The sequence below is a fragment of the Anas acuta genome, chromosome 29, assembly GCF_963932015.1.
Source record: "Anas acuta chromosome 29, bAnaAcu1.1, whole genome shotgun sequence".
In the NCBI taxonomy this organism is placed as follows: domain Eukaryota; kingdom Metazoa; phylum Chordata; class Aves; order Anseriformes; family Anatidae; genus Anas; species Anas acuta.
Genome location: NC_089007.1, coordinates 1,518,194 through 1,541,213, shown reverse-complemented (window position 1 = coordinate 1,541,213; position 23,020 = coordinate 1,518,194). Strand labels below are relative to the sequence as shown.

The window sequence follows — 23,020 nt, the reverse complement described above, 5'->3', positions numbered from 1 at the left end:
GCGGCGGTGACCTGTGCCCCACTCCTGTCCCCTGCGTGTTGCAACCGGCTCCTGATAACGGCGCCTATAAACGGGCCCCGGGGGGGGCTCGGCCGCAGCAGCGCCAGCAGCAGAGGGGCGAGGGGACACCGGCGGCCACGAGGGGGTGAGCTGGGGGGGCTGGGGGGGTGTTGGGGGGCTGCAGCCGCAGGGGGCTGATGGCTCTGCTCCTCTCCTGCCTCCACAGCCCGTCCTGGAGCTGCCGCCATGCCCCAGGCTCTGCCCTTCCTCCTCCACCTCCTCCTCCTGGGCCTGGGGGGTGGCAGCACCCCTGCGCCCACCCCGCTGGATGCGGATGCGCGGGGGCTGCTGGCAGAGCTCGCCCCCCCCCAGACGCTGCGGGGGCGAGGGGTCTCCTGCCGGGCCCTGCACCCCGAGGCCCTGCCCGGCTTCCAGCGGCTCCCCCCGCAGCCCCGCGCCCTGGCCCGCGCCGCCCTGGCCCTGGCGCTGAGCGGAGCCTCCTGCGGGCCCGAGGCCGAGGCCGCGGCACTGGGGCTGCAGCGGGAGCTGGGAACGCCCGCGGCCACCGCCCTGCTGCGGGGGCTGGCGAGGCTCCGCGACACCCCCAGCCCCCGCGCCCTGCCCCTGCTTTTCAGCCTGGTGCATTTGGGGCACCCGGACGGGCCCTGCGGCCCCAGGGCTGGCACCCCCCCACCACCACCACCGCCTCCACCACCGCACGGGGTGCCGGCCCCGGGGCGCCGCGGGGTCCGGCCCTGGCCCTTTCGGTGCCGCCGCGCAGCCCGGGCCCGGCGGGACAGCGAGGACGATGCCTGCAGCCCCCCGGGGGAGCGGGAGGCCCACAGGGTGCTGGAGTGGGTGCCGGGCGTCAGCGTCTTCTACAACCTGGGCACCAGCATCTACTTCGCCTTCCAGGGCTGCGAGGTCCTGGCCTCCGAGCGGGCCCTGGAGATGGCCCAGGACCTGGGCTACGCCGGCCTGGCCGCCCTCACCGGCGGTGCCGGCGGCCCCGTGGTCATGGGGCTGGGGCTGGGGCTGCAGCCAGGGCTCAAGGCCGGGGTGCGGGCGCTCTTCGGATACTTCATGGCGGAAGGGGAGCCCCCGACGGTCCCCGCTACCCACAGCGGCCCCGTCCTCATCGTCTGAATAAAGGCCCCGCGGGGCGCATGGCGCTGTGTCCCTGTTCCTATCCCTGTCCCCATTCCCATCTCCTGTCCCCATCCCCACCCATTTCCGTGTCACTGTCCCTATCCCTGCCCTATCCCTGTCCCCTGCCCCCATCCCTGCCCCATCCCTGTCCCTATCCCCCATCCCCTGCCCCTGTCCCCATTGCCATCCCCTGTCCTTGTCTCTATTCCCATCCCTGCCCCTGTCCCTATCCCCATCCCTGTCCCCATTCCCATGTCCTGTCCCCATCCCCATCCACTTCTGTGTCCCCGTCCCTATCCCTGCCCTATCCCTGTCCTCTGCCCTCATCTCCCATTCCCATCCCTGCCCCTGTCCCTACCCCCTTCTCTGTCCCTACCCCTGTCCCCATCCGTTTCCCCATCCCTATCCTCATCCCTGTCCCCATTCCCATCTCCTGTCCCCATCCCCACCCATTTCCATGTCCCCGGCCCTACCCCTGCCCCATCCCTATCCCCATTCCTGTCCCTATCCCCTGTCCCCTGCCCCTGTCCCCACTGCCATCCCCTGTCCCCATCCCCACTCATGTCCATGTCCCTGTCCCCATCCCTATCCCCATCCCTGTCCCTATCCACCGTTCCCATCCCCTGTCCCCATTGCCATCCCGTCCCCATCCCTACCCCATTCCCTGTCCCCTGTCCCCGTCCCGTGTCCCTGTCCCCAGCCCCGGGTCACGGCGGGGCCGCCCTGCCCTGGGGCACGGGGACTTTGGCCCCGCGGGGCGGCCCTGCCCTGGGTCACCCCGGCCCGGCCCGACCCGGCCCCGTGGGCAGCGGGACCCCGGCCCCCCCCGGGCGGCCCCACGGCGCTGCCCCCCCCCCAGACCCCCCCCTCCGGTCCCCCCCCGGCCCCCCCCGGTCCCGCCATTTCCTCCCGCGCCCCGCTGGCCACGCCCACATCGTGGCCCCGCCCCCCTCGCCCCCGCCCATTCAGCCCCGTCCCGCCTGGCCCCGCCCCCTCGCGGCCCCGCCCTCTGACGTCATTTCGGGGAAGCCGCCCGCCCCCCAGGAACCCGCTCTGAGCTGCCGGCCGGGGGCGTGGCCTCGCCGCGGCGCTCCGCCAATCAGGGCGCGGAACGGGGAAGGGGCGTGGCCTCGGCGCCTTCCTGCCCCGGGGGAGCCGCGGAGAGCGCCCAGGTGGGGCTGGGGGGGTCCCAATGGGAGGGGGGGGTCCCGACCGGGGGGTGACCCCATGGAGGGGGTCCCCTTCCGTGGGGGGGGATCCTGAAGGGGTGGGGGCTCCGATCCGGGGGTGTCCCCTGTCGGGTGGGGGTCCCGGGCGGGGGTGACCCCACTGGGGGGGGTCTCCTGCGGGGGGGGGGGTCGCGGTCGGGGGGTGTCACCTGCGGGGGGGGCCCGATCCGGGGGTGTCCCCTGCGGGGGGGGTGGTCCCGATCGGGGGGTGACCCCACTGGGGGGTGTCTCCTGCAGGGGGGGTCCCGATCGGGGGTGTTCCCTGCGGGCTGTCCCCTGCGGGGGGGCTCTGGGCGTGCCCGGGGGGCTCCTTTGCAAAGGAGAGGGTGCGGGGTGGGGGTCACTGGCACGTGCCCCATTTTAGGGAGCGGGTCCCTGCGGGGCTGCTGCTGGGGGGGGCAGCAAGGAGCCTGGGGAAGGGGCCTGGGGGGGTCTGCTGGGGGGGGAGCAACCCAAGAGGAGGGGGACCGGGAGGGGTCGGGCAGGAGGGGGTGGGGGGAGCGGGCGATGAGTTCCCCGATCCATCCCCCGTCCGGCCCTGCTGCCGTCGGGGGGTCCGTGGGGCTGCCCTGACACCCTCCTGTGTCCCCCCCTGACACCCCGGCGCCCCCCACCCCTTTGTCGCCCCCTCCCCGCAGCATGGCGCAGTGGCAGGAGGTGCAGAACCTGGCCAACACCCACCTGGAGCAGGTGCACCAGCTCTACGCCGCCGCCGCGCTGCCCATGGCGGTGAGGCAGTGCCTGGCAGCCTGGATCGAGGACCAGGACTGGTAACGGGGGGGGAGCGGAGGCGGGGGAGGGCGAATTGGGGCTGGGGGCGCGGGCGCTGAGCTGCGGTGCCCGCAGGCTGCAGGCGACGGAGCCGCTCTCGTCCCACGCCCGGATGCTGTTCCACTCCTTGCTGGCGCTGCTGGACGAGCGCCTGGGCAGCCTGGGGCTGGGCGACGAGGACTTCATGCTGAAGCACAACCTGCGCAAGGCGCGCCGGGACCTCCAGGTGGGCAGCAGGGTCGTGGGGGGGGGGGCGGGGGGGTCAGGGTTGGGGCTCCGTGCCCGCTGACCCGCCCCGTTCCCCGCAGGCTGCTTTTGAGGAGTGCCCCGAGAGCTTCGCCAACCTGGTGGCCAACCTGCTGCAGGAGGAGCGGCGGATCCTGCGCCTGGGGCAGGCGGCGGGGCAGGTAGGATGAGCCCCCCCCCCCCCTGGGCGGCAGGGCCCCCCCCCCCCCCGGGTGGCAGGTTCGAGCCAAACGGTGCCCAACGCCCCCCGGACCTCCGCAGGGGGAGGCCGCCCCGGTGCCCAGCACACCCCCGAAGAGCGACCGGGAGCAGGAGATCCAGCGGCGCCTGGCTGAGTTCCACACAGCCCTGCAGGTAACTGCCCCCCCCCACAGTCCCCCCCAGCCCCCCCAAGCCCCCCCAGCCCCACGGGGGCTGCCCAGACCCTCACACCCTCTGTCCCCAGGAATTCGAGCGCGCCTTCCGGCACCTGGAGGACCTGCAGGACGCCTTCGACTTCTGCTACAAGGTGCACTACCTGCCAGGTAGGGCCCGATCCTGCCCGCCCTGGGGGGGGGGGGATGTTGTTGGCACCCCCCCAACCCTCCCACCCCACCGCCCGCAGGCCAGGACCAGACGAATGAAGCCGAGTACAAGCGGCAGGTCCAATCCCTCCAGGCCAAGCTGCAGAACCTGGACCGGCAGCGGCGGGTGAGAGGGGGCTGGGGCTGGGACCCGGGGCTTGGGGGGGGGTCTGCAGCCGCTCCGTGCCCCCCCCAGCTCAGGACGCGTGTCCCCGTGTCCCCGCAGGAGGTGGTGGCGCAGATGCAGCAGCTCCTGGGGCGCAGCGAGACCCTGCGGGACTTCCTGCAGCAGGAGCTGAAGGCCTGGCAGGAGCGGCAGCAGCGCAGCTGCCTGGGGGCCCCCGTGGACACCCGCCTGCAGCAGCTGGAGGCCTGGTACCGACGGGCTTGGGGGGGTGGGGGGGGTAAAGGGGGGGCGGCCGGACCCCGCTGACACCTGGGGGGCACCCGCAGGTTCACGATGCTGGGCGAGGGGCTCTTCCAGCTGCTGCAGCTGCTGCGGGCGCTGGGGGAGCTGCAGAAGAAGGTGACCTACGAGCGGGACCCCCTGAAGGCAGAGACCCCCCTCCTGGAGACGCGGCTGCGGGAGCAGCTCACCTGCCTGCTGCAGAGGTGGGGATAGTGGGGAGGGGAGGGGGGGGGGGGATGGAAGCGGGGCCGGGGGGGCTGCTCTGACCGCCTCCTGCCCGTGCCCCCCCAGCGCCTTCGTGGTGGAGCAGCAGCCCAGCATGCCCAACACGCCCAAGCGGCCGCTGGTGCTGCGCACGGCCAGCAAGTTCTGCACCCGCGCCCGCCTGCTGGTCCGCCTGCACGACCGCAACCACCGCATGGAGGCCACGATCCACATCGACAGGTGGGCACCCGCCAAGCTGGGGGGGCTCCCGTGTGGCCCGGGGGGGAGTCCCCGGTGCCCCCTGCCCCGCTGGGTGGGCCGGGGTCCCAACCCCGCTGACTCCGCGTTGTCTCTTGCAGGGACCCTCCGAAGACGCGAGGGTGAGAGCCGAGCGCCAGCTGTGGTGGGCAGGGCCGGTGCCCACCCAGGGGTCTCAGCTTCCCCGGGGGTCTCGGCGGCCTCCCCCCCCATGGCTTCTTTCCCCCCCCACCCCCAGGTTTCGCAAGTTCAACATCCTGACTTCGAGCACCAAAACCCTCCTGGCTGGGGACAGCCCCCGGGAGGGGCTGATCTGCGACTTCCAGTACCTGGTACGGGCCCCCCCACCTGGGTCCCCATGGGGCTGGGCAGCGGGAGAGGCCCCCGGCCCCAGCCTCTGCCCCAGGCCCCCGCGCTGACCCTCTCCTGCCCCGCAGACGCTGAAGGAGCAGAAGATCGGCGGGTCGGGCAAGGGCGGCAAAGGCTGCAATGAGGTGGGTTATGGGGTCACGGGGCAGTGGGGGCGCGGGGTGGCCGGTGGCTCACGGTGCCCCGGCTGCGCAGGGTCCCCTGGCCGTGACGGAGGAGCTGCACCTCATCACCTTCACGCTGGCGTACGCCTACTGCGGGCTGGAGATGCAGCTGGAGGTGAGGGCAGGGGGCTGCGGGGAGGGCTGGGGGGCCAAGAACCGCCCGGCCTGACCTCCTGCTGCCCCCCCCCAGACCTCCACCCTGCCCTTCGTCATCATCTCCAACAGCAACAACCAGCTCTCCAGCGCCTGGGCCTCCATCCTGTGGTTCAACATGCTCAGCCCCAACCCCAAGGCAAGCGGGACCCGTGCGGCCCCACGCTGTCCCCCCACTGTCTCCATCCCCGGGTCTCCCTCCCAGCCCCATCTCCCTGGGGTCCCAGTGTCCTGTCTCTGCTCCAGGCCCGCTCTCTGTCCCCATGTCCTGTCCTGAGCTCCTGTTCCCAGTCCCTATCCAACTCATCCTTGTCCCTGGTTCTGGTCCCAGTCCCACCCCATGCCCTGTTCCTTTATCCGTCCCCTGTCCCTGCCCCGTGCCTTGTCCCCAGCCTGGTCCCTGCCCCGTGTCCCTCATCCCCCATCCCTGCAGGACCAGCAGTTCTTCGCCACGCCACCCCCAGCGCCCTGGCCCTTGCTGGCCGAGGTGCTGAGCTGGCAGTTCGAGAGCGTGGCCGAGCGGGGGCTGAGCCGGGAGCATCTCCAGATGCTGGCCGAGAAACTGCTCGGTAAGGTCGGGGTGTCAGCCCCCCCAGCCCCGCTGAGCACCCAGGCTGGAGCTGTGCCCCCCGCCTCATCCCATTCTCACCTTCCCAAGGCTCGAAGCCATCTCCGGAGAGCGTCCTGACCTGGTCCAAGTTCTCCAAGGTGAGCAGCTCCCGGTCCTGCACATCCCATGGGTCCTGTACATCCCCCGGGTCCTGCACATCCCCCGGGTCCTGCACCCCCGGGTCCTGTGCCCCCCTTGTCCTATGCGCCCCCCACTCACACACCCGCTCCCACAGGACGGCATCGCCGGCTTCTCCTTCTGGGCCTGGCTGGACGGGATCCTGGGCCTGCTCCAGGAGCACCTCAAGAAGCTCTGGAAGGACGGGTAGGGCTGGGGCTGGGGGGCCGGGGGGGGGCTGGGGGCCACAGGGGCTGACAACACCTCCCCCAGCCTCATCCTGGGCTTCGTGAGCCGCAAGCAAGAGAAGAAGCTGCTGAAGGGGAAGCGGACGGGGACGTTCCTGATCCGCTTCAGCGAGAGCGTCCTGGGGGGGGTCACCTTCACCTGGGTGGAGCATCCTGAGAGCGGTGAGCGTGTCCCCCCCCCCCCTCATCCCAGCCTCAGGCCTCCCCTCCTCTGACCCCCGGCGCCCCGTCCCGCAGGGCGCCCTGCCTTCCGTGCCGTGGTTCCCTACACCACGGTGGAGCTGGCTTCCCTGGCGCTGCCCGACATCATCCGCGACTACCAGCTGCTGGCCGAGGAGAACATCCCCGAGAACCCGCTCCTGTTCCTGTACCCCGACACCCCCCGGGACGAAGCCTTCGGTCCCCACTACAGCCAGCGGCAGGAGGGTGCGGCACCGCGCGGCACGGCTCGGCGCGGTGCGGACAGAGCCCCCGCCGCCCCCTCCAAACTCTCCTCTCTGCCCCCAGGGATCCTGACGGAGAAGAAGGAATACCTGAACCAGCGCCTCATCCGCGTGTCCTCCAGGTGAGGCAGGGGGACAGCTCGGTCCCAGGGGGAGGAAGCCCCTCTCATCCCTCAATCCCAACCCTGACCTCGACCCGGACCTGCCCCGTGTCCCTGCAGGCAGGCCAACGAGGCATGGCAGACAGAAGAGGAGCTGGTGGTTGCCACAGAAAACCTGGAGACGCTGCAGCTGCAGCCCAGCAGGCTGGGACCTGTGCAGCCCACCAGCCCGGGGACGGTGCCGGTGGTGGCCGCGAGCCCAGGAACCCTGCAGCCCGTGAGCCCCGGGACGCTGCAGGTGGTGGCCGCGAGCCCGGGGGTGCAGCAGCCCCTGGGACCAGGAACCCTGCAGCCCGTGAGCCCCGGCACGCTGCAGGTGGTGGCCGCGAGCCCAGGGGTGCAGCAGCCCCTGGGACCAGGAACCCTGCAGCCCGTGAGCCCAGGGATGCTGCAGGTGGTGGCCACGAGCCCGGGGACACAGCACCCCAGGGGACCAGGGACGCTGCAGCCAGGGGTCCGGGGTCCAGAGGCACCACCACAACTGGGCCCAGGGGGCTTGGAGATGCTGCAGGCAGGGACCGGGGCGCAGGAGCCGCAGCTGGTGCTGCAGCTCATCCCCGAGGGCCAGGGGACGCTGCAGATGGGAGCAGGGAGCTTGGGGACACTGCAGGTGGTGCCCGGGGGTACGGGGATGCTGCAGCAAGGGGGGGCTGGGGACCGAGGGATGCAGCAAGTGGCAGCCGGGGCCGTGGAGCCGCAGATGCTGTTGCAGCTCATCCCCGAGGGCCAGGGGATGCTGCAGGTGGGAGCAGGGAATTTGGGGACGCTGCAGGTGGTGCCCGGGGTGCTGGGGATGCTGCAATCAGCGCCCGGGGCCACGGGGGTGCTGCAACAAGTGGGAGCTGGGGACCAGGGGCTGCCGCAGCCAGGCCCCGGCGCTGCGGGGCCACTGCCACTCGCAGACGATCAGGGGCTGCTGCCAGCGGGGCTGGAGGACCTGGGGCCGGTGCTGCAGGGCCAGGGCATGCAGGAGCTGCTGCAGCTCCTGGAGCATGACCTGGAGCCGGGCACGGGGACGTTGGAGACGCTGGAGGCAGTGGAGCTGATGCCCAACATGGACAGCGGGCTGGGGCTGATGGACGCCAGGCTGGGGGGTGAGTGCCTGGGGCTGGGGGAGCTGGGGGCCACGGGGGTCCCGCAGCGCTGACCCCCCTGTGTCCCGCAGGCAACGCCGCGCTCCTGGACCCCCGCGACCCCTTCCTGCCACAGCCCGAGGACACAGCCCTGCCTGCCGCCAGCTCCCTCTTCGCCGTGGACACCGACTTTCCCCCGCTCCACATTGATGCCAGTGATTTCCAGTGACTTCCCCCCCCCCTCCATCTCCCCCTGTAAATAAATCCTTTTCCCCCCCAACTGCCCCTGGTGCTTTGTGGGGCCGCCCTGGCTTCATCCCCGCAGCAGACAGCAGCTCCTCATCGTTCAGCCCTTTATTAGAAACCCATAAATACCCCAGATAAATAGGGAGCACGGCACATAAATAGCCCCTCGGGGAGGAGGGGGGAATAAATAAGGGGGAGCCCAGGGTGGGCGGCGTCAGTGGGTTCTGGCGCTGTAGGTGAAGACGCGGCTCATGACGGTGGTGAAGGACTGCAGCCGCTCGAGCGCTTGGTGCCGCAGCTGTGGCAGCAGGGGCTCGGCCCAGGTTGGGGTGGTGGGAGCCTGGCAGGAGTGGCTGGGTGCCTGCTAGGGGGGAGAAGGGGGTCAGCGGGCACAGGGTCTGGGGGTGCCGCTGTCCCGGGCACAGGGCAGGGGCAGTGCCGCGTCGCTCACCTGCACGACCCCCAGCAGCTGGTCCAGCGTGGCCACCAGCTGCGGCAGGCGGTTGTCTTTGAAGATTTCGGAGCCCAGCAGGTCCCGGTAGTGCTGCAGCCCCTGCAGGATCCGGCGCAGGCAGCGCTGCGGGAGCAGGAATTGGGGTGAGGCCAGAGCTCCGGGACCCCCAGGGACCATCCTGGGCATCCCTGGGCACCCTGAGACCTCCCCCCACATCCCCTGGGAACCCTCCGGATCCCCAGCGACCCCAAGACCCTCCAGGCACATTTATTCCCTGCAAGACCCCCAGGCACGCTTGTGACCCCTGGGCACATCTCTGGTGCCCCAAATATCCCCAGGCACATCCCCAGCACCCCTGGTTCCCCTGGGCACATCCCCCGGCCACCTCGGGGACCCCCAGCATCCCTGAGTCCCCCGGGTATCTCCCCACCACCCCTAGGATCCACAGGCACCTCCCCACCATCCTAGGACCCCCAGGCCCCTCTGCAAAACCCCAGGACCCCCAGACACCTCCACATCACCCCTAGGACCCCCCAAGGACCTCCCCACCACCCCAGGACCCCCAGGCATCTCTGCATCACCCCTAGGACCTCCAGACACCTCCCCACCACCCCAGGACCCCCAGGCACCCCGAGGCACATCCTCAGAGCATCCCCGTGTCCCATTGGGGATGAGCCCTTGTGTCCCGGCCACCCCCAGGGACACCCCGTGAGCCCCCTCAGGGTCCGCCGCCGCCCTCCCAGCCCACCCCCGAGCCCCCTGCCCCCCCCCCATCCCGGTACCGTGTTGTTCGTGTCCAGCGTGGGGGGGTCGCAGGCGTCGCTGCAGCGGATGCGGGTGGCACAATCCCCCTCGGGGTCCTCCACAGCGATCTGCACCCGGTTCTGGCAGAGGGGCGTTAGCAGGGGCTCCGCGCCCCCCGACCCCTCCCGGGGCAGCCTGCCCTCCCCCTTCCCCGGTTGTCCTCCAGGCCCCCCGTTCCTCGAGCATCCCCCGGGACCCCCCCCCCGCTTCCTCCGGTCCCCCGCGCCCCGGCCGAGCTCCGCCGCTCACCAGCTCCGAGTGCGGCTCCTTGAGCGTCCCCAGCAGCCGCGACAGCTCCCGGGAGAGGTTCTTACAGGCGGCCCAGTCGGTGCCCGGGACCGGGGTCGGAGCCGCAGAGACCGGCGGCGCCGGCAGCAGCAGCAGCAGCAGAGCCGGGAGGCAGAGGCAGAGGAGACGGAGCGGGGCCATGGCGAGACGGTGCCGCCACCGGAGCCGCCACCGGGCTCTTTATGGGGCGGCGGCGGCAGGTGGGGAATCCCCGGGGCAGGTGGCACCCGCCCCCCGTTACTGCGAAATCGCCGCCTCCCCCGAAAGCAGAACCGATACCGGGCCGGGGTCCCCGAGTTGCGCCCCGCCGCGCCCGGCCCCGGCCCCGCGCTGGGACGGGACGGGCAGGAAAACCCGGGGCAGTTCCTGGTGGCTCCGCGCCCGGCGGCACCGGGCACCCCGGGGCCCCGCTCCGCTCCCGCCCCGAGCTCACCTGCGGCCCCCGCCCGGGACGGGACGGGACGGGACGGGACGGGAGGGGCGCGGTGCAGCGCGGAGCGGGGTCCCGGTGTCCCCCCGGTGCTCACCCGCTGGCTCCCGGTGGCTCACTGTGTCCTCCGGTATCCCCCGGTATCCCCACGGTGTTCACCCGCTGTCTCCCGGTGTCCCCTGATGTCCCCACAGTGTTCACCCGGTGTCCCCCGGTATCCCCGCGGTGTTCACCCGGTGTCTCCCGGGGGCCAACGGTGTCCCCCGGTGTCCCCATGGTGTCCCCTGATGTCCCCACGGTGTTCCCCCGGTGTCCCCCGGTGTCCCCACGGTGCCCCCCGGTGTTCACCCGGTGCCCCCCAGCTCCCCCCTCCCCGTTCCTTGGCACCGCCGGCCCCGCCCGGTGCCCTCCGATCGCCCGGGGAATCTGCAGGGACGGTCCCGGCGCTGCTGTGCCCCGGCGGGGCTGTCCCGGTCCCCGGTGGCCCCCGGTGACCCCCGCCTTGGCCCCCCCGCACCCCCGGTAGCCCCGGTCCCGGCGGGCGGGGCCGTGCTGCCCGCGGCTCCGCAATCGCGGCGGCCCCGACGGGGCGGCTCCGGCGCTTCCCGGTCCCTGCCCGGCGGGGCTGCCCCCGGCCTTCCCCGGGAGCGGCGCCCCCGGCCCTCGCCCCCACCGCGGACCGGCCCCGGGGCTCGGCGGGTGCCCGACCCCTCCGCGTCCCCCACCCCGGAGCCCCGAGCCCGGCCGCGGGGCTCTGGGACGGGACGGGAGGGGGTGGGAGAACAGCGGCTGTGGCACGGGCTGGGGGCAGTGGGGGGGGTGATGTGCTGGGCTGGGGGGCGTGGGGGGGGCGTGGGTCCCCCGTGGGGTGGCAGGGGTCGGTGTGTGACACGGGGGGACCCCGTGGGACACTGCGGGACACCGTGTGTGGCACTGCGTGGGACCCGCTGGGACCCCATGGGACGCTGCGGGACACTGCGTGGGACCCCGTGGGACCCCGTGGGGCGGTGTGGGACACGGTGGGGCCACACGAGACCCTGTGGGACCCCGTGGGACACTTGCAGGACCGTGTGTGACACTGCGGGACACTGCGTGGGACACCGTGGGACACTGTGGGACCCCGCGGGACACTGTGTGTGACACCGTGGGACACTGTGGGGCACTGTGGGGTGTCAGGGGTCGCTGTGTGACACCAGGGGACCCCGTGGGACACTGCAGGACACCGTGTGGGACACTGTGGGACACTTGTGGGATGCTGCATGGCTCCGTGTGGCCCCGTGGGACACTGTGGGACCCTGTGTGTGACACTGCGGGGCACCGTGGGACACTGCGGGACACTACGTGGGACCCCGTGGGGTGTCAGGGGTCGCTGTGTGACACCAGGGGACCCCGTGGGACTCTACGGGAGGCCGTCGGACGGGCCAGGGCTGCGACTCCTGCGGCACCCGGGGGTCCGGGGGGGGTCCGCAGGGCCCCGTGGGGACCCCGAGCCCCCCGCCCGGCGCCGTCGGGGGCCGCGTCCGCCCGCGGCTTTGTGTCCCCTCCGCCGCGCCGTCCGGCGGGCCGCCCGCCTCGTCCCGCCTCCCCCTGGCGCTGATTGGTCACCGCCCGCCTCTCCGCGCTGCCATTGGCTCGTCGGCCTCACGGGGGGGGCGGGGCGAGCTTCCGGGCGGGAGAGCGGGGGGCGCGGTTGCCATAGCGACGGCGGGAGGAGGGGCGGCGGCGGCGGCCCGGTGGAGCTCCGCCGGGGGCTGCTCGGTAACGGCGGGCGGCGGCCCCGGGGCTGCGGGGGCGGGGGGGGCGTGGGGAGCGGCTCCCGGTGCGGACGGCCCCGGGAGGCCGGGCCCGGGCCCGCCGCGCCGCACCGGAGCCGCCCGGGGCCGGGGCCCGGCTCCCCGCGGGGGGCCCCCGGGGCACCGGGGCTGCTGTCGGCGGGCCCGGGGCGCCGCGGCCTCGCCCCCAGGCGGTTGCCGGCCGTGACGGGGCGCTGAGTGTGTCCCGGGAGGGGACTTCACGGGGGCGGCTGCGTGCGTGGGCTCGGTGCCGCCCGTGTCCGCGGCCGGCGGAGGCGCACCTTGCGCTCACCGGGGATTCCGGCCGCCTTTTCCACCGGCCGGAGTCACCGTGCCTGTGCGGCCGCTTCTAGGAAGCGGGCCCTCGGTGTTTCTGGCCGAGCCGCTCAGTTCCTTTTCTGCTTCGCAGGGAGCCGCCGGTTTTCACCATGAATTTTGAAGGGCTCGACCCCTCCCTCGCCGAGTATGCTCCCGCTCTCCACCCCGCGCTCGACCCCGTCCTGGACCCGCACCTGAACCCCAGCTTGCTGCAGAACGTGGAGCTGGACGCCGAGGGGGTGCCCTTGGAGGGCATCGCGGTGCCGGACTCGGTGCACATCGTGGAGGGCATGTACAGCGAGCTGCACACCGCCGTCTCTGAAGTGGGCGTCCCCGTCTCCGTCTCCCATTTTGACCTGCACGAAGAAATGCTGTGGGTTGGGAACCACGGGGTAGGTGCCTCGGGGCTGCTGTGAGGAGCGAGGCGTGCAAGGGGGCTGCCAGCAGCGCGGGTGCCTCTGTGGGTGTCGCAGCCCGAGACCCGAACGCTGCAACAAGGTGGTTGCGAGCGGAGAGCGGCGTGGTGCTGGGTTGAGTCATAGCTGGAAAGGTCAGCTTGGAAACTGGGAGGTGTGCTGCGCAGATGCAGGGGGTTTGTGGCTGGAAGTGGCTGATGCGTCCTGGAACACGGGAAACGCTCGGGCTTATTTGTCTACCAAATTGCCTGCAGGTGTTTCCCAAGTAGCTTTACTGCCCTGACGTCTTGGGACAGTGGAGCTTTTTGGTTCTTTACTCGTGTCTGCCTACGAGGGAAAAGTCTGAACAATTTTCCGTAGTTCTGGGGACACAGAGAGGCAGGGAGTCCTTCAGGCTTCAGCCTGCCTCGACCCAACTGGTGCAGAGGGATGTTTGCCTGTGTCACGTCCAGCCAAAGCCAGGGCAGGTACTGATGAGCCTGTCCCGGGCTGCTTTTAGGGCCATGCCACCTCGTTCTTTGGCCCCACGCTGGAGCGCTACTCCTCCTTCCAAGTGAACAGCAGTGACGACATCCGGCAGATCCAGAGCCTGGAGAACGGCATCCTCTTCCTGACCAAAACCAACCTGAAGTACATGTCACGGGGGGGCCTCATCATTTTTGACTACCTGTGAGTGCTTTGCCCTGGTGGCTGGGAACGAGGGGACAGTCCCAGCTCGGTAGAGAAGGTCCCAGCTTCTGTCCTCTCTCCTCCTCTGCAGCATGGATGACTCCGAGGACATGCACAGCCTCCTGCTCACGGACAGCAGCACTCTGCTCGTTGGTGGGCTGCAGAACCACGTGGTAGAGATAGACCTCAACACCGTCCAGGAGACGCAGAAGGTGCGGCCTGGGGCACCGCGTCCTGCGGGTGCTCTGTCCGGGTGCTCAGCCCCGCTCACCCCCTGTTCTGTGTCCCTCCCAGTACACCGTGGAGGTACCCGGCATCACCATCATGAGGCAATCAAACCGCTTCTTTTTCTGTGGGCACACCTCGGGGAAGGTAACGCCATCACCATCCTGCCTGGCAGCCCCGCTGATGGTCGGGTTCCCCGTGGGGGTGCCCTGGATTCGGTCTCTGGCTTTTCGCAGAGCTCAGAGGGCTCCCAGGTGGCCGGCAGCTGTGCGCCCAGCACCCCCCTCTCTTACCCTCCCAGGTCTCCTTGCGGGATCTACGCACGTTTGTGGTGGAACACGAATTTGATGCCTACTCAGGCAGCTTGTCCGACTTTGATGTCCACGGGAACCTGCTGGTGACCTGCGGCTTCTCCAGCCGAATGAACGGCCTGGCCTGCGACCGCTTCCTGAAGGTGTACGACCTGCGCATGATGCGGGCCACCACCCCGCTGCAGGTCCACATCGACCCCTTCTTCCTCCGCTTCATCCCCACCTACACCTCCCGCCTGGCCATCATCTCCCAGACAGGTGGGCGAAGCCGCGTCCCTCACCTCCTCTCTGCCCCTTCTCAGCGTCAAACCCCCGCGGGGCGGAGCTGGCGGAGCGATCTGAGCCCAGCCAGGCGCTCCCCTAAGGGAGAGGTGTGCTGGGGTCACGGCGTCCTGCTCCCTGATGCTGTCTTGCTCCTTGCAGGTCAGTGCCAGTTCTGCGAGCCCACCGGCCTCGCCAACCCGGCCGACATCTTCCACGTGAACACCGTGGGGCCTCTCATCATGACCTTCGACGTCTCGGCCAGCAAGCAGGCCCTGGCGTTCGGCGACTCGGAGGGATGCGTCCACCTCTGGGCCGACTCCCCGGAGGTCACCTTCAACGCCTACTCCCGGGAGACCGACTTTGCCCTGCCCTGCATGGTGGACACGCTGCCCCACTTGGACTGGAACCAGGACCTCGTGCCGCTCTCACTCATCCCCGTGCCGCTCACCAGCGAGACGCTGCTCTCGGACTGGCCTGCTGCAAACTCGGCTCCCGCACCCCGGTAATCTGCCGGTCTCTCCCAGTAAAAAGTGGAGTGGGAAAGCTGGTCCCAGCAGGGATCCTCTCCCGCCCGGGGCTGGGGGCAGCTGGGCGCCCCCCGGGGGCAGGAGCTGGGCTCTGCTTCCCGTCTCGTGGCTGGCAAAACATGAGATGAGCGATGAGTTCCCCCTCGCACAGCAAAACCAATGGGCAGGGCTGAAGGGAGCAGGGAACGGTGAAACCTTCACAGTCCTGGGGGGAGATCCTGGTTCGGCCCTGGCTTCCTTCTGCACGTGTGGAAGCGCTTTTCTTTTCTCTCTGCCTGAGCCCTGTCCTAAACGCTTGTGCTCGGCACTTCTGTGCTGGAGCCCAAGCAATTTGTAGTGGCAGAAAATGAACCCTGAGGTTCTGGGGCAGTGAGTGAGGGGGAGGAACCGTCGTGTCCCACCGGTGGGTCCCTGAGTGCATCCAGCAAGGTTCTTGTGAAGCGATGCTGCCAAACGGAGCAGCCGCTGAGTGCTGGCGTGTTTTGTAGGCGAGCCCCACCAGTAGATCCTGAGATTCTGCGTACCATGAAGAAGGTGGGGTTCATTGGCTACGCCCCAAACCCGAGGACCAAGCTCCGCAACCAGGTACCTGCTCTCAGGAGGGGGCTGAGCACCCCAGGGCCCAGCTGCGCAGGACTCGGGGGGGTTCTGCCCTGAGGTCGGGGCAGGGGTTTGCTGCCTCTGGGATTGCACCCTTTTGGTGCAGTCTGGGGAAGGACGGGGCTCCTGCTTGTGCTAAATGACCTCGGAGCTTTCTGCAGGGCTCGGGACAGGGCTGGGAGGGGCAGTTCTCTGGCTGGGGATGTGCCAGGAGGCAGAGGCGTGGTCTGGGCTCAGCAGCTCTCCTGCCGCAGTGTCAGAGGGTGAACCAGTGCTCGGCATTGGAGTCCCCCTGTCGGGCCAGAGGCCCGGTCCCTCGCTAACTCGCCCTGCGGTAGGAAGGGTTTGAGCTGTCCGGTCCGGAGGTTTAGGGCACGTCCCTCGTCCTTGGGAAAACACTGCTGTGTTTTGTCCTTGCCCGCAGCGCTGCTGTAGTTTCCCACAGTGATAAGTCCCTAGTAACAAGGAAGGTGTGGAGGCCTCGTGCAGGTTAAGGGAGGGCCCCACTCCCTTCTGGTTTATTCCTTTGCTCATTCGGGGAGGCAGGAAAGCCCAGGAGTCGCTCGTGTCAGTGCGTGGCGTGGTGCTTCACCTCAGGATTCAGCTGCTCTTCCTTCTCTTCTCCCTCGCAGATCCCCTACCGGTTAAAAGAAGCAGACAATGAGTTTGACAGCTTCAACCAAGTGCCCGAGTCCCCGATTGGGCGAGAAGAGGAGCCACACCTCTACATGGTGGCCAAGAAGTACAGGAAGGTAGCCTCCCAGGGCTCCCAGTAGCCTCCCAGGGCCACGGCGGGGAGGGGGCTGGCAAAGAACCCGTGGTGGGCCCAAGCACCAGCTTACCAGTGTGGGGAGACACAGACATTTTGCAGGTGTCCTGTGCCACGGGAGGGCGTTTGTTTGGCACGTTGCGTCTCTCCTCAGGTCACAATCAAATACTCCAAGCTGGGGCTGGAAGATTTCGATTTCAAGCATTACAACAAGACGCTGTTTGCAGGCCTGGAGCCCCACATCCCCAATGCCTACTGCAACTGCATGATCCAGGTGGGAGATGCCCGGCCCTGCCCAGGCTGCCCCAGCCCTGGGACCGCTCCTGACAGCCCCGTCTCTGCCAGGTGCTGTATTTCTTGGAGCCGGTCCGCTGCCTGGTCCAGAACCACCTGTGCCAGAAGGAGTTCTGCCTGGGCTGCGAGCTGGGCTTGCTCTTCCACATGCTGGACCTGTCCCGAGGAGACCCCTGCCAGGTCAGTGGCTGGCCCAGGCGTGCTGTGAAGCAGCAGGGAGAGAGCACGAGGGAGCAGGGTGGTGCTGGCTTCTCAGGAGATGGCATCAGCCAGCATGGAAACTCCTGTCATTTGATCTCTGTGACATGCCGCTCTTGCCCCATCCCCAGGGAAGCAACTTCCTGCGGGCTTTCCGCACAATCCCAGAGGCTTCAGCGCTGGGGCTGATCCTGGCTGACTCGGATGAAGCCACAGGGAAGGTGAACCTGGGGCGGCTGATTCAGAGCTGGAACCGTTTCATCCTCACTCAGCTGCACCAGGAAACCCAGGAGCAGGAGGGACCGCAGGCCTATCGGGGGGCTGGCAGCAGGTAACTCCCTGGCCTGGGGGCGGGGAGGGGGTCTGGCTCTCAGTGGCTCCATCTGTCCCTCAGGAAGGAGCTTTTTTGCCGCCTACATCTGCTCCGGGTGCCGCAGGAGAGCGCACAGATCTGTGGGCTACAGCAGGATCTGAGCCCTGTCCCTCCCAGGCCCTGTGCAGGCAGGGCTGTGTGGATCCCCAGTGGTCAGCCCCCAGTACCACCCAGCCCTGCTCTGCAGGGATCGCTGGGATCCTACTAACCCAGATTTTATTTTGTTTTATTTTCCAGCAGCTTTGGGTCTTCGAGGGACTCGGTTATTGGGCAGCTGTTCAGCTGCGAGATGGAGAACTGCAGCATGTGTCGCTGCGGCAAGGAAACCGTCCGCGTGTCCTCCACGCTGCTCTTCACCCTCTCCTACCCCGAGAGCACCGGTAACGGGCAGGGCAGGGCAGGGCTTGGCAGCTGCCACGCTGCTGCTTTTCCCCTGGGGCAGGGCAGCCGAGCAGGGCTCGTTATCTGCGTGGGTGAGATGTGATTTTTCCAGGTGAGGGACACCTGCAGTGATGACCTCCTGCAGTTGTCTGGCTGTGGGAGGCCCGGCAGCCGAGGCCGAGCGGTGGGTCTCCAACCAGCTGAGCTTTTGGCTACCGAAAGGCAGATTTGGGGGTTGACCTTCTCCCTGGTGGTTATGAGGAAAACCCCAGAGGTTTGGCTGAGCTGTATTGGTAAAGATTTGTGTGTTGGAAGGTGACGTTATTCTCCTTTCTCCCTTCAGAAAAGCCAGTCAAAGATTACGAGTTTGCCCAAATTTTAAAGCGAAGCATCTGCTTGGAGCAGAACACGCAGGCCTGGTGTGAGAATTGTGAGAAGTACCAGCCCACGGTGAGCCTGGGAGCGGAGCAGGGGCGCGTGGCGTTCCGTGAGCTGCGAGGGGGTGTGGGAGAGGGGTGTGAGTGCCCCATGCCTCGGGCGGAGCGGGGGCAGTTTCTCCATTAGTCAGTGGGGAACCTCCTGAGCGGATGCAGGAGATTCCGCTCCTAGCCTGGCCCGCAAGCCGGCGTGGCGCGGGGTATTCCCTGGGCTGCTGGGGCTGCGTGGTGCTGGAACATGGCTTGTGGGTCATGCAGATCCCAGCTGAAACCCCCGGGGCAGGGGGAAGCCCCCAGGAGCCAAGCACACCTGTTCTGAGACAGCTTCTGGGGATGCGGGAGCCTGCTCCCTGCCTCGGTTTCCCTTATTTGACCGCCAGGAGCCTGTGGGGAGGCGGTGCTGTAGGCAAAGGCGAGGGGGAGGGAAGAGGATCGGGCTGTCCCAAATCCTGCTGTGAGCCTCCCCAGGGCTCTCAGCGCTGCCCTGCTTCCATCTCCCGCTCTCTCTGCAGGTTCAGACCCGGAATATCCGCTGCCTGCCAGACGTCCTGGTCATTAACTGTGAGGTGAACAGCTCCAAGGAAGCAGATTTCTGGAAGACGCAGGCTGAGGTGGGGGAGACACTTTGGGGCAGAAGCAGGCTTGTTCTCCCTGGCGCACGGGGTTTGCTGCGTGTCCAGTTCTGCGGAGGTGTTTTCCCTGTGATCTCGCTGTCTCTAACAGTCTCTTGCTCTCCACCCAAGCAGCACCATACTTTATCTGCAGAGGACATGCTGGTATTTGGTCATGCTTGTAGCACGAGCTGTGCGTTTGGAGTCGGAAAAGACAAGCCCTCCTGCCGTGGCAAAGCTGACAGGACTGCAGTAGAATCACACTTTCATTCCCCCAGCCCCCTAGGACCTAGGAGCAACGAGGCGGTGCCTGCTTCCCAGAGCACGGGCCCAGCAGAGCCGGTGGACAGTTGGGTTTCCCTTGCTGTCTTTTTCCCTGTCGCTGACTTTACAGCCCCTGTCTTTTCCCTGCTGCTGGTCTGGCTGTCACCCACGTGTTCCCGAGCCCGGCCTGTCACTCCATGCTGACACTTCCCTGTGTTTCGTTGCCAGTATGCGTTTCAGAGAGCCATGATGAGGAGAGGAGGCTTTGAGATCACCAAAGGCAAAGAAATCTCTCTTGGAGAGTGGTAGGTGACTGTTCTGGGGTGGCGGCTCTAGCTGAGCATTGCTCCTCCCAGCCTTGGGGAATTCAGGGCCGTTTCTCATTTCATAATGAGAATTCGATAACCTACCTATCTGTAGTTCTTGTGGGCCCTAAACTGGAACAGTCTCACTGCTGCTCTGAGACCGATCCTGCAGGGGTGCTCTGCACAGCACGGCATTGAGATACCCCTGTGAGCCCTCAGCCCTTGTTCCCCATCCCTTTTTGGACTGACAAAAGCCCCAGCACCACTCATAGGGCCTTTTTGGCTGACGTAGCCAGCTGCCTTTCCCAAGGCCCTGCTCTAGGCAGCTGGGAGCTGTGGTGCAGCTCTGGCTCTCCCTGTCTGTCCCGTGGAAGGTTTAGGAACAGGCTGGCTGACGGGTGGCTTGGGTGGTGCGGATCCTGCCCCCAGAGAATCTGGCCTAGGAGGCATCTCGTGACTCCCTCCCGCTCTGCCTTCCGTGATTCTCCTTGCAGGAAGGAACTGGGGAACCCCGACACGGGGCATTCGTATCCTTCTGTGGAGGAACTGAAGAACATTTGGATCCCCCACGCCATCAAGATGAGCCTGACCAAGAACAAGGAGCTAGACGTCTGCAACTGGAGTGAAAGCGATGAGGTAAAGGCTGACAAGATCCTTCTGGGGCTGCGTGGTCACGTGCACGTGGGGCTGCGGGAGCAGAACTGCTTCACAACCGCTTTCTGCTGAGTGTCTGTGGGCGAGAGATAAAGGGGTTGACTTGGAGACACCTCGGGTGAGCTGTCAGTGGCTCACGCATGGCCAGCCTGGAAAATTCTGCACGTCTGAGCGCGGGGGTTTGGGTTGGAGGTTTGGGAGCTGCATGGAGGACAGATCGGGCATTTCCCTTGGGGCTGGTTCCTCCTGCAGCTCAGCCCGTCCGATGACCCCGACTCAGTGTACGTCTATGACCTCATGGCCACCGTTGTCCACATCCTGGACTCCCGCACAGGGGGCAGCCTGGTGGGGCACATCAAGGTGGGAGAGACCTACCACCAGCGGAAGGAGGTGAGGAGCTGCGGGACCTGTGGGAGCAGCCCTGCACCCTGGGCACCCTGCCTTGCCCAGGAGATCTTGCCCAGAGCTCGCTTAGGGAGTGGGTAGTTTAACTGACCCGTTCCTAGGTCTCTTAGTAAGGCTTTGAGTGTGATTTATTGAGGATGTCAGGCAGTTTTCAACAGGCAAGTGCTTCTCAGGCACCTTATGGGGATGAGAGGGCTGAAGAAGTGCTCTTCCCACCCCTACTTGGGCTAGTTCCTCCTCCCTCACAGGCACGTTGCCAGCCTGCCCTTGTGGTTCCAGGTAAAAGGGCTGTGACATCATCTTCCAGAGGAAAGGGGGTTGGTCGGGGCAGTTCTTTAATTTGGTGGAGATGCTCAAACCAGGAGTTCCCAGAGTATGTCAAGACTTCATCCCTCCCTGTTATCTGTTGCATCTCCATGGAGTGCCCGTCCAAGCCCGAGAGCTTCGCGTACGCTCGTCACCACCCAGGCCAGTGGGGGTTTCCCCACAGTGTCTCAGGAAGGGCGGGAGTTCCCATATGGCATTGTCACACCCCTCTTTCCCCAGTAAAGAGGTAGAGGAGTCATTGCCTTCGCCTGTGGGGGAGGGTCCCTGATGCAGTGTCTCTTGCCAGGGGGTCACGCACCAGCAGTGGTATCTCTTCAACGACTTCCTCATCGAGCCCGTGGATAAGGTGAGTGCCTGGGGCGCAACGGGGTCTGCCCTGGCCTCGAGTCGAGCTGGGGTGCGGGGGGTTTCCTGCTGGATGTAGGAGCAGGTCCCTGCACGGCCCCCCCCTCCCCACAGTGCGAGGCGGTGCAGTTCGACATGAGCTGGAAGGTGCCGGCGATCCTCTACTACGCCCGGAGGAACCTCAACGCCAAGTACAACCTCGTCAGTGAGTGTCTGGGTGGAAGTGGCCGTGCGGCCAGTGACACGGGCTCCCGGCTGATCGCCCTTCCCCTTTTCCTGCAGTCAAGAACCCCATCGAAGCCAGCGTGCTGCTGGCGGAGGCCTCGCTGGCTCGCAAGCAGCGCAAGTGTCACGCCACCTTCATCCCCCTGATGCTGAGCGAGATGCCGCAGGCGGGTGACCTGGTGGGGCTGGATGCCGAGTTCGTCACGCTGAATGAGGTCAGGTCCCTCCCGGGGGCAGGGAACGGGGCGGGGGCAGCTCCTTGGGGTGCCCCTGGTCCCACGGGCACTGCAGGAGCTGCCGGTCTCTGAGCTCTCCTCCCGTCCGTCGCAGGAGGAGGCTGAGCTGCGCAGTGACGGGACCAAGTCCACCATCAAGCCCAGCCAGATGTCGGTGGCCAGGATCACGTGCGTGCGGGGCCAGGGCCCTAACGAGGGCGTCCCCTTCATTGATGACTATATCTCCACGCAGGAGCAGGTAGGGGGCTGCTGCCTGGCTTTGCACAGCTCCCCAGCCCTACAGGGCCATCGCAGCCCGGCTGCTTTGCCACTCGGTGGAGGGGCACCCAGAATAATGTCAGAATCCTCCCTGGGATGCTCTCAGGGGAAATGGGGTGGGGGTGAAGCCCTCAGTCCCCCCAGCACGGGCCCTGTCTCTGCAGGTGGTGGATTACCTGACTCAGTACTCCGGGATCAAGCCCGGAGACCTGGACGCCAAGATCTCCTCCAAGCACCTCACCACGCTCAAGTCCACCTACCTGAAGCTGCGCTTCCTCATCGACGTGGGCGTCAAGTTCGTGGGCCACGGGCTGCAGAAGGATTTCCGTGTCATCAACCTCATGGTGACAGCGCTCAGGCCCCCTCCCCGACCATGGGCTGGGGGAGGCTCTGGGGGCCCACGGTCACCCTGGGGGTCGCCCCCCCATGGGTTAAGCCCTTAGCAGCCCCCTCTGTACTCCACAGGTGCCCAAGGACCAGGTGATCGACACCGTCTACCTGTTCCACATCCCGAGGAAGAGGATGATTTCCCTGCGCTTCCTCGCCTGGTACTTCCTGGGTTAGTGGCGGCGTCCTCAGCGCGAGGAGGGGGTTGGTGGCGGTGTGGGGGGGGCTCTGCTCCCCCTGACCGAGCCGGGGCGGGGGGGGCTCTGTTCCCCCAGACCTGAAGATCCAGGGCGAGACCCACGACAGCATCGAGGACGCGCGCACGGCGCTGCAGCTCTACCGCAAGTACCTGGAGCTGAGCCAGGGCGGCAGCGAGCCCGACGACTTCCGCAAGGTGCTGAAGGCGCTGTACGAGAAGGGCCGCAAGCTGGACTGGAAGGTGCCCGAGCCCGACAGCCAGAGCAGCCCCAAGCGTAAGGCGCCCCGGGAGCCCCCGTCGCCCCCCGGCCCCCTCCCCGCGCCCCCTCACCCCGCTTTGTCTCCGGCAGACGGTGCCGTGTTCCCCCCCGTGCTGCCGCTGTGACCGGGACCCCCCCAGCGCCGCCACCGCCTCGGGACTGGGACTGGAACCAGCAGCGGGGCTGCCCCGGTGGGCCCGGGAGGGGGCAGCCCCGGGAAGCGGCCCCGCTCCCCCTCTGCCCGCTGGCCCGGGCACCCCCATAAAGCAGCCTCGGGCCCTGCCGCGCCGCCTCCTCCTTGCTGCGGGGATGGGACCGGGACCGGGACCAGGACCGGGAGGGGGCGGGGCCTCCAACGCGGAGGGGGCGGGGCTAACAGCGGAGGGGCGGGGCCAGCACTGGGAGAGGGCGGGGCTGGCAAGGAGGGGGCGGGGCCATCTGAAGGAGGGGTGTGGCCAAAGGGGTGAGGGGCGTGGCCAACAGCGGGACCAGCCAATGGAAGGGGCGTGGTCATGCAGCAGGGGGCGTGGTCATGGGGCGGGGGTGTGGCCAACAGCGTAATGGGCGTGGCCAGCACCTGG

At 68.0% G+C, this 23,020-nt stretch overlaps 4 protein-coding genes across 6 annotated transcripts; 3 read left to right on the top strand and 1 right to left on the bottom strand.

Moving 5' to 3' along the window:
• The first annotated feature begins 16 nt into the window (after positions 1 to 16).
• On the top strand, positions 17 to 1,171 carry APOF (apolipoprotein F). Its single transcript, XM_068663383.1, has 2 exons — positions 17 to 145; positions 227 to 1,171. Exon 2 carries the CDS (start codon positions 247 to 249, stop codon positions 1,144 to 1,146), a length of 900 nt encoding a protein of 299 aa, XP_068519484.1. The 5' UTR covers positions 17 to 145; positions 227 to 246; the 3' UTR covers positions 1,147 to 1,171.
• A 994-nt stretch (positions 1,172 to 2,165) lies between these two features.
• STAT2 (signal transducer and activator of transcription 2) lies at positions 2,166 to 8,445 on the top strand. Of its 2 annotated transcripts, XM_068663378.1 has the most exons (24): positions 2,166 to 2,321; positions 3,017 to 3,148; positions 3,225 to 3,375; positions 3,458 to 3,556; positions 3,657 to 3,749; positions 3,841 to 3,919; positions 4,000 to 4,085; positions 4,185 to 4,333; positions 4,412 to 4,570; positions 4,659 to 4,811; positions 4,931 to 4,951; positions 5,068 to 5,161; positions 5,267 to 5,323; positions 5,394 to 5,477; positions 5,553 to 5,654; positions 5,949 to 6,084; positions 6,174 to 6,223; positions 6,361 to 6,449; positions 6,516 to 6,652; positions 6,728 to 6,916; positions 6,998 to 7,055; positions 7,155 to 7,332; positions 7,411 to 8,188; positions 8,260 to 8,445. In XM_068663378.1, exons 2-24 carry the CDS (start codon positions 3,018 to 3,020, stop codon positions 8,394 to 8,396), a joined length of 3,210 nt encoding a protein of 1,069 aa, XP_068519479.1. In that variant the 5' UTR covers positions 2,166 to 2,321; position 3,017; the 3' UTR covers positions 8,397 to 8,445. The 2 variants fall into 2 exon arrangements, with proteins under 2 accessions (XP_068519479.1, XP_068519478.1); XM_068663377.1 differs by having other exon boundaries at positions 7,155 to 8,188.
• A 67-nt stretch (positions 8,446 to 8,512) lies between these two features.
• Positions 8,513 to 10,874, bottom strand: IL23A (interleukin 23 subunit alpha). Its single transcript, XM_068663379.1, has 4 exons — positions 9,921 to 10,874; positions 9,650 to 9,751; positions 8,865 to 8,990; positions 8,513 to 8,777 (listed from the first exon to the last, which is right to left on the bottom strand). The coding sequence occupies exons 1-4, from the start codon at positions 10,098 to 10,100 to the stop codon at positions 8,628 to 8,630; spliced, it is 558 nt and encodes a 185-aa protein (XP_068519480.1). The 5' UTR covers positions 10,101 to 10,874; the 3' UTR covers positions 8,513 to 8,627.
• Positions 10,875 to 12,004: 1,130 nt separating this feature from the next.
• Positions 12,005 to 22,722, top strand: PAN2 (poly(A) specific ribonuclease subunit PAN2). Of its 2 annotated transcripts, none has more exons than XM_068663525.1 (26): positions 12,005 to 12,147; positions 12,592 to 12,892; positions 13,416 to 13,585; positions 13,677 to 13,797; positions 13,880 to 13,957; positions 14,112 to 14,379; positions 14,545 to 14,887; positions 15,401 to 15,497; positions 16,145 to 16,264; positions 16,436 to 16,555; positions 16,627 to 16,755; positions 16,905 to 17,104; positions 17,387 to 17,526; positions 17,871 to 17,977; positions 18,477 to 18,575; positions 19,068 to 19,144; positions 19,639 to 19,780; positions 20,051 to 20,188; positions 20,817 to 20,876; positions 20,990 to 21,080; positions 21,158 to 21,315; positions 21,431 to 21,574; positions 21,759 to 21,938; positions 22,060 to 22,153; positions 22,257 to 22,454; positions 22,530 to 22,722. In XM_068663525.1, exons 2-26 carry the CDS (start codon positions 12,611 to 12,613, stop codon positions 22,562 to 22,564), a joined length of 3,591 nt encoding a protein of 1,196 aa, XP_068519626.1. In that variant the 5' UTR covers positions 12,005 to 12,147; positions 12,592 to 12,610; the 3' UTR covers positions 22,565 to 22,722. The 2 variants fall into 2 exon arrangements, with proteins under 2 accessions (XP_068519626.1, XP_068519624.1); XM_068663523.1 differs by having other exon boundaries at positions 17,384 to 17,526.
• The last annotated feature ends 298 nt before the right edge of the window (positions 22,723 to 23,020 follow it).

Excerpts from the sequence above, each read along its gene's own strand:
- APOF (XM_068663383.1), top strand. The coding sequence starts at position 247 with ATGCCCCAGGCTCTGCCCTTCCTCCTCCACCTCCTCCTCCTGGGCCTG.
- STAT2 (XM_068663377.1), top strand. The coding sequence starts at position 3,018 with ATGGCGCAGTGGCAGGAGGTGCAGAACCTGGCCAACACCCACCTGGAG. Across the intron at positions 4,086-4,184 it reads ACCTGGACCGGCAGCGGCGG|GAGGTGGTGGCGCAGATGCA; the intron begins GTGAGAGGGGGC and ends GTGTCCCCGCAG. Across the intron at positions 6,917-6,997 it reads CTACAGCCAGCGGCAGGAGG|GGATCCTGACGGAGAAGAAG; the intron begins GTGCGGCACCGC and ends CTCTGCCCCCAG.
- IL23A (XM_068663379.1), bottom strand. The coding sequence starts at position 10,100 with ATGGCCCCGCTCCGTCTCCTCTGCCTCTGCCTCCCGGCTCTGCTGCTG. Across the intron at positions 9,752-9,920 it reads AGGAGCCGCACTCGGAGCTG|AACCGGGTGCAGATCGCTGT; the intron begins GTGAGCGGCGGA and ends CCCCTCTGCCAG. Across the intron at positions 8,991-9,649 it reads CGCTGGACACGAACAACACG|CGCTGCCTGCGCCGGATCCT; the intron begins GTACCGGGATGG and ends CTGCTCCCGCAG.
- PAN2 (XM_068663523.1), top strand. The coding sequence starts at position 12,611 with ATGAATTTTGAAGGGCTCGACCCCTCCCTCGCCGAGTATGCTCCCGCT. Across the intron at positions 14,888-15,400 it reads AACTCGGCTCCCGCACCCCG|GCGAGCCCCACCAGTAGATC; the intron begins GTAATCTGCCGG and ends CGTGTTTTGTAG. Across the intron at positions 16,556-16,626 it reads ACTGCAACTGCATGATCCAG|GTGCTGTATTTCTTGGAGCC; the intron begins GTGGGAGATGCC and ends CGTCTCTGCCAG.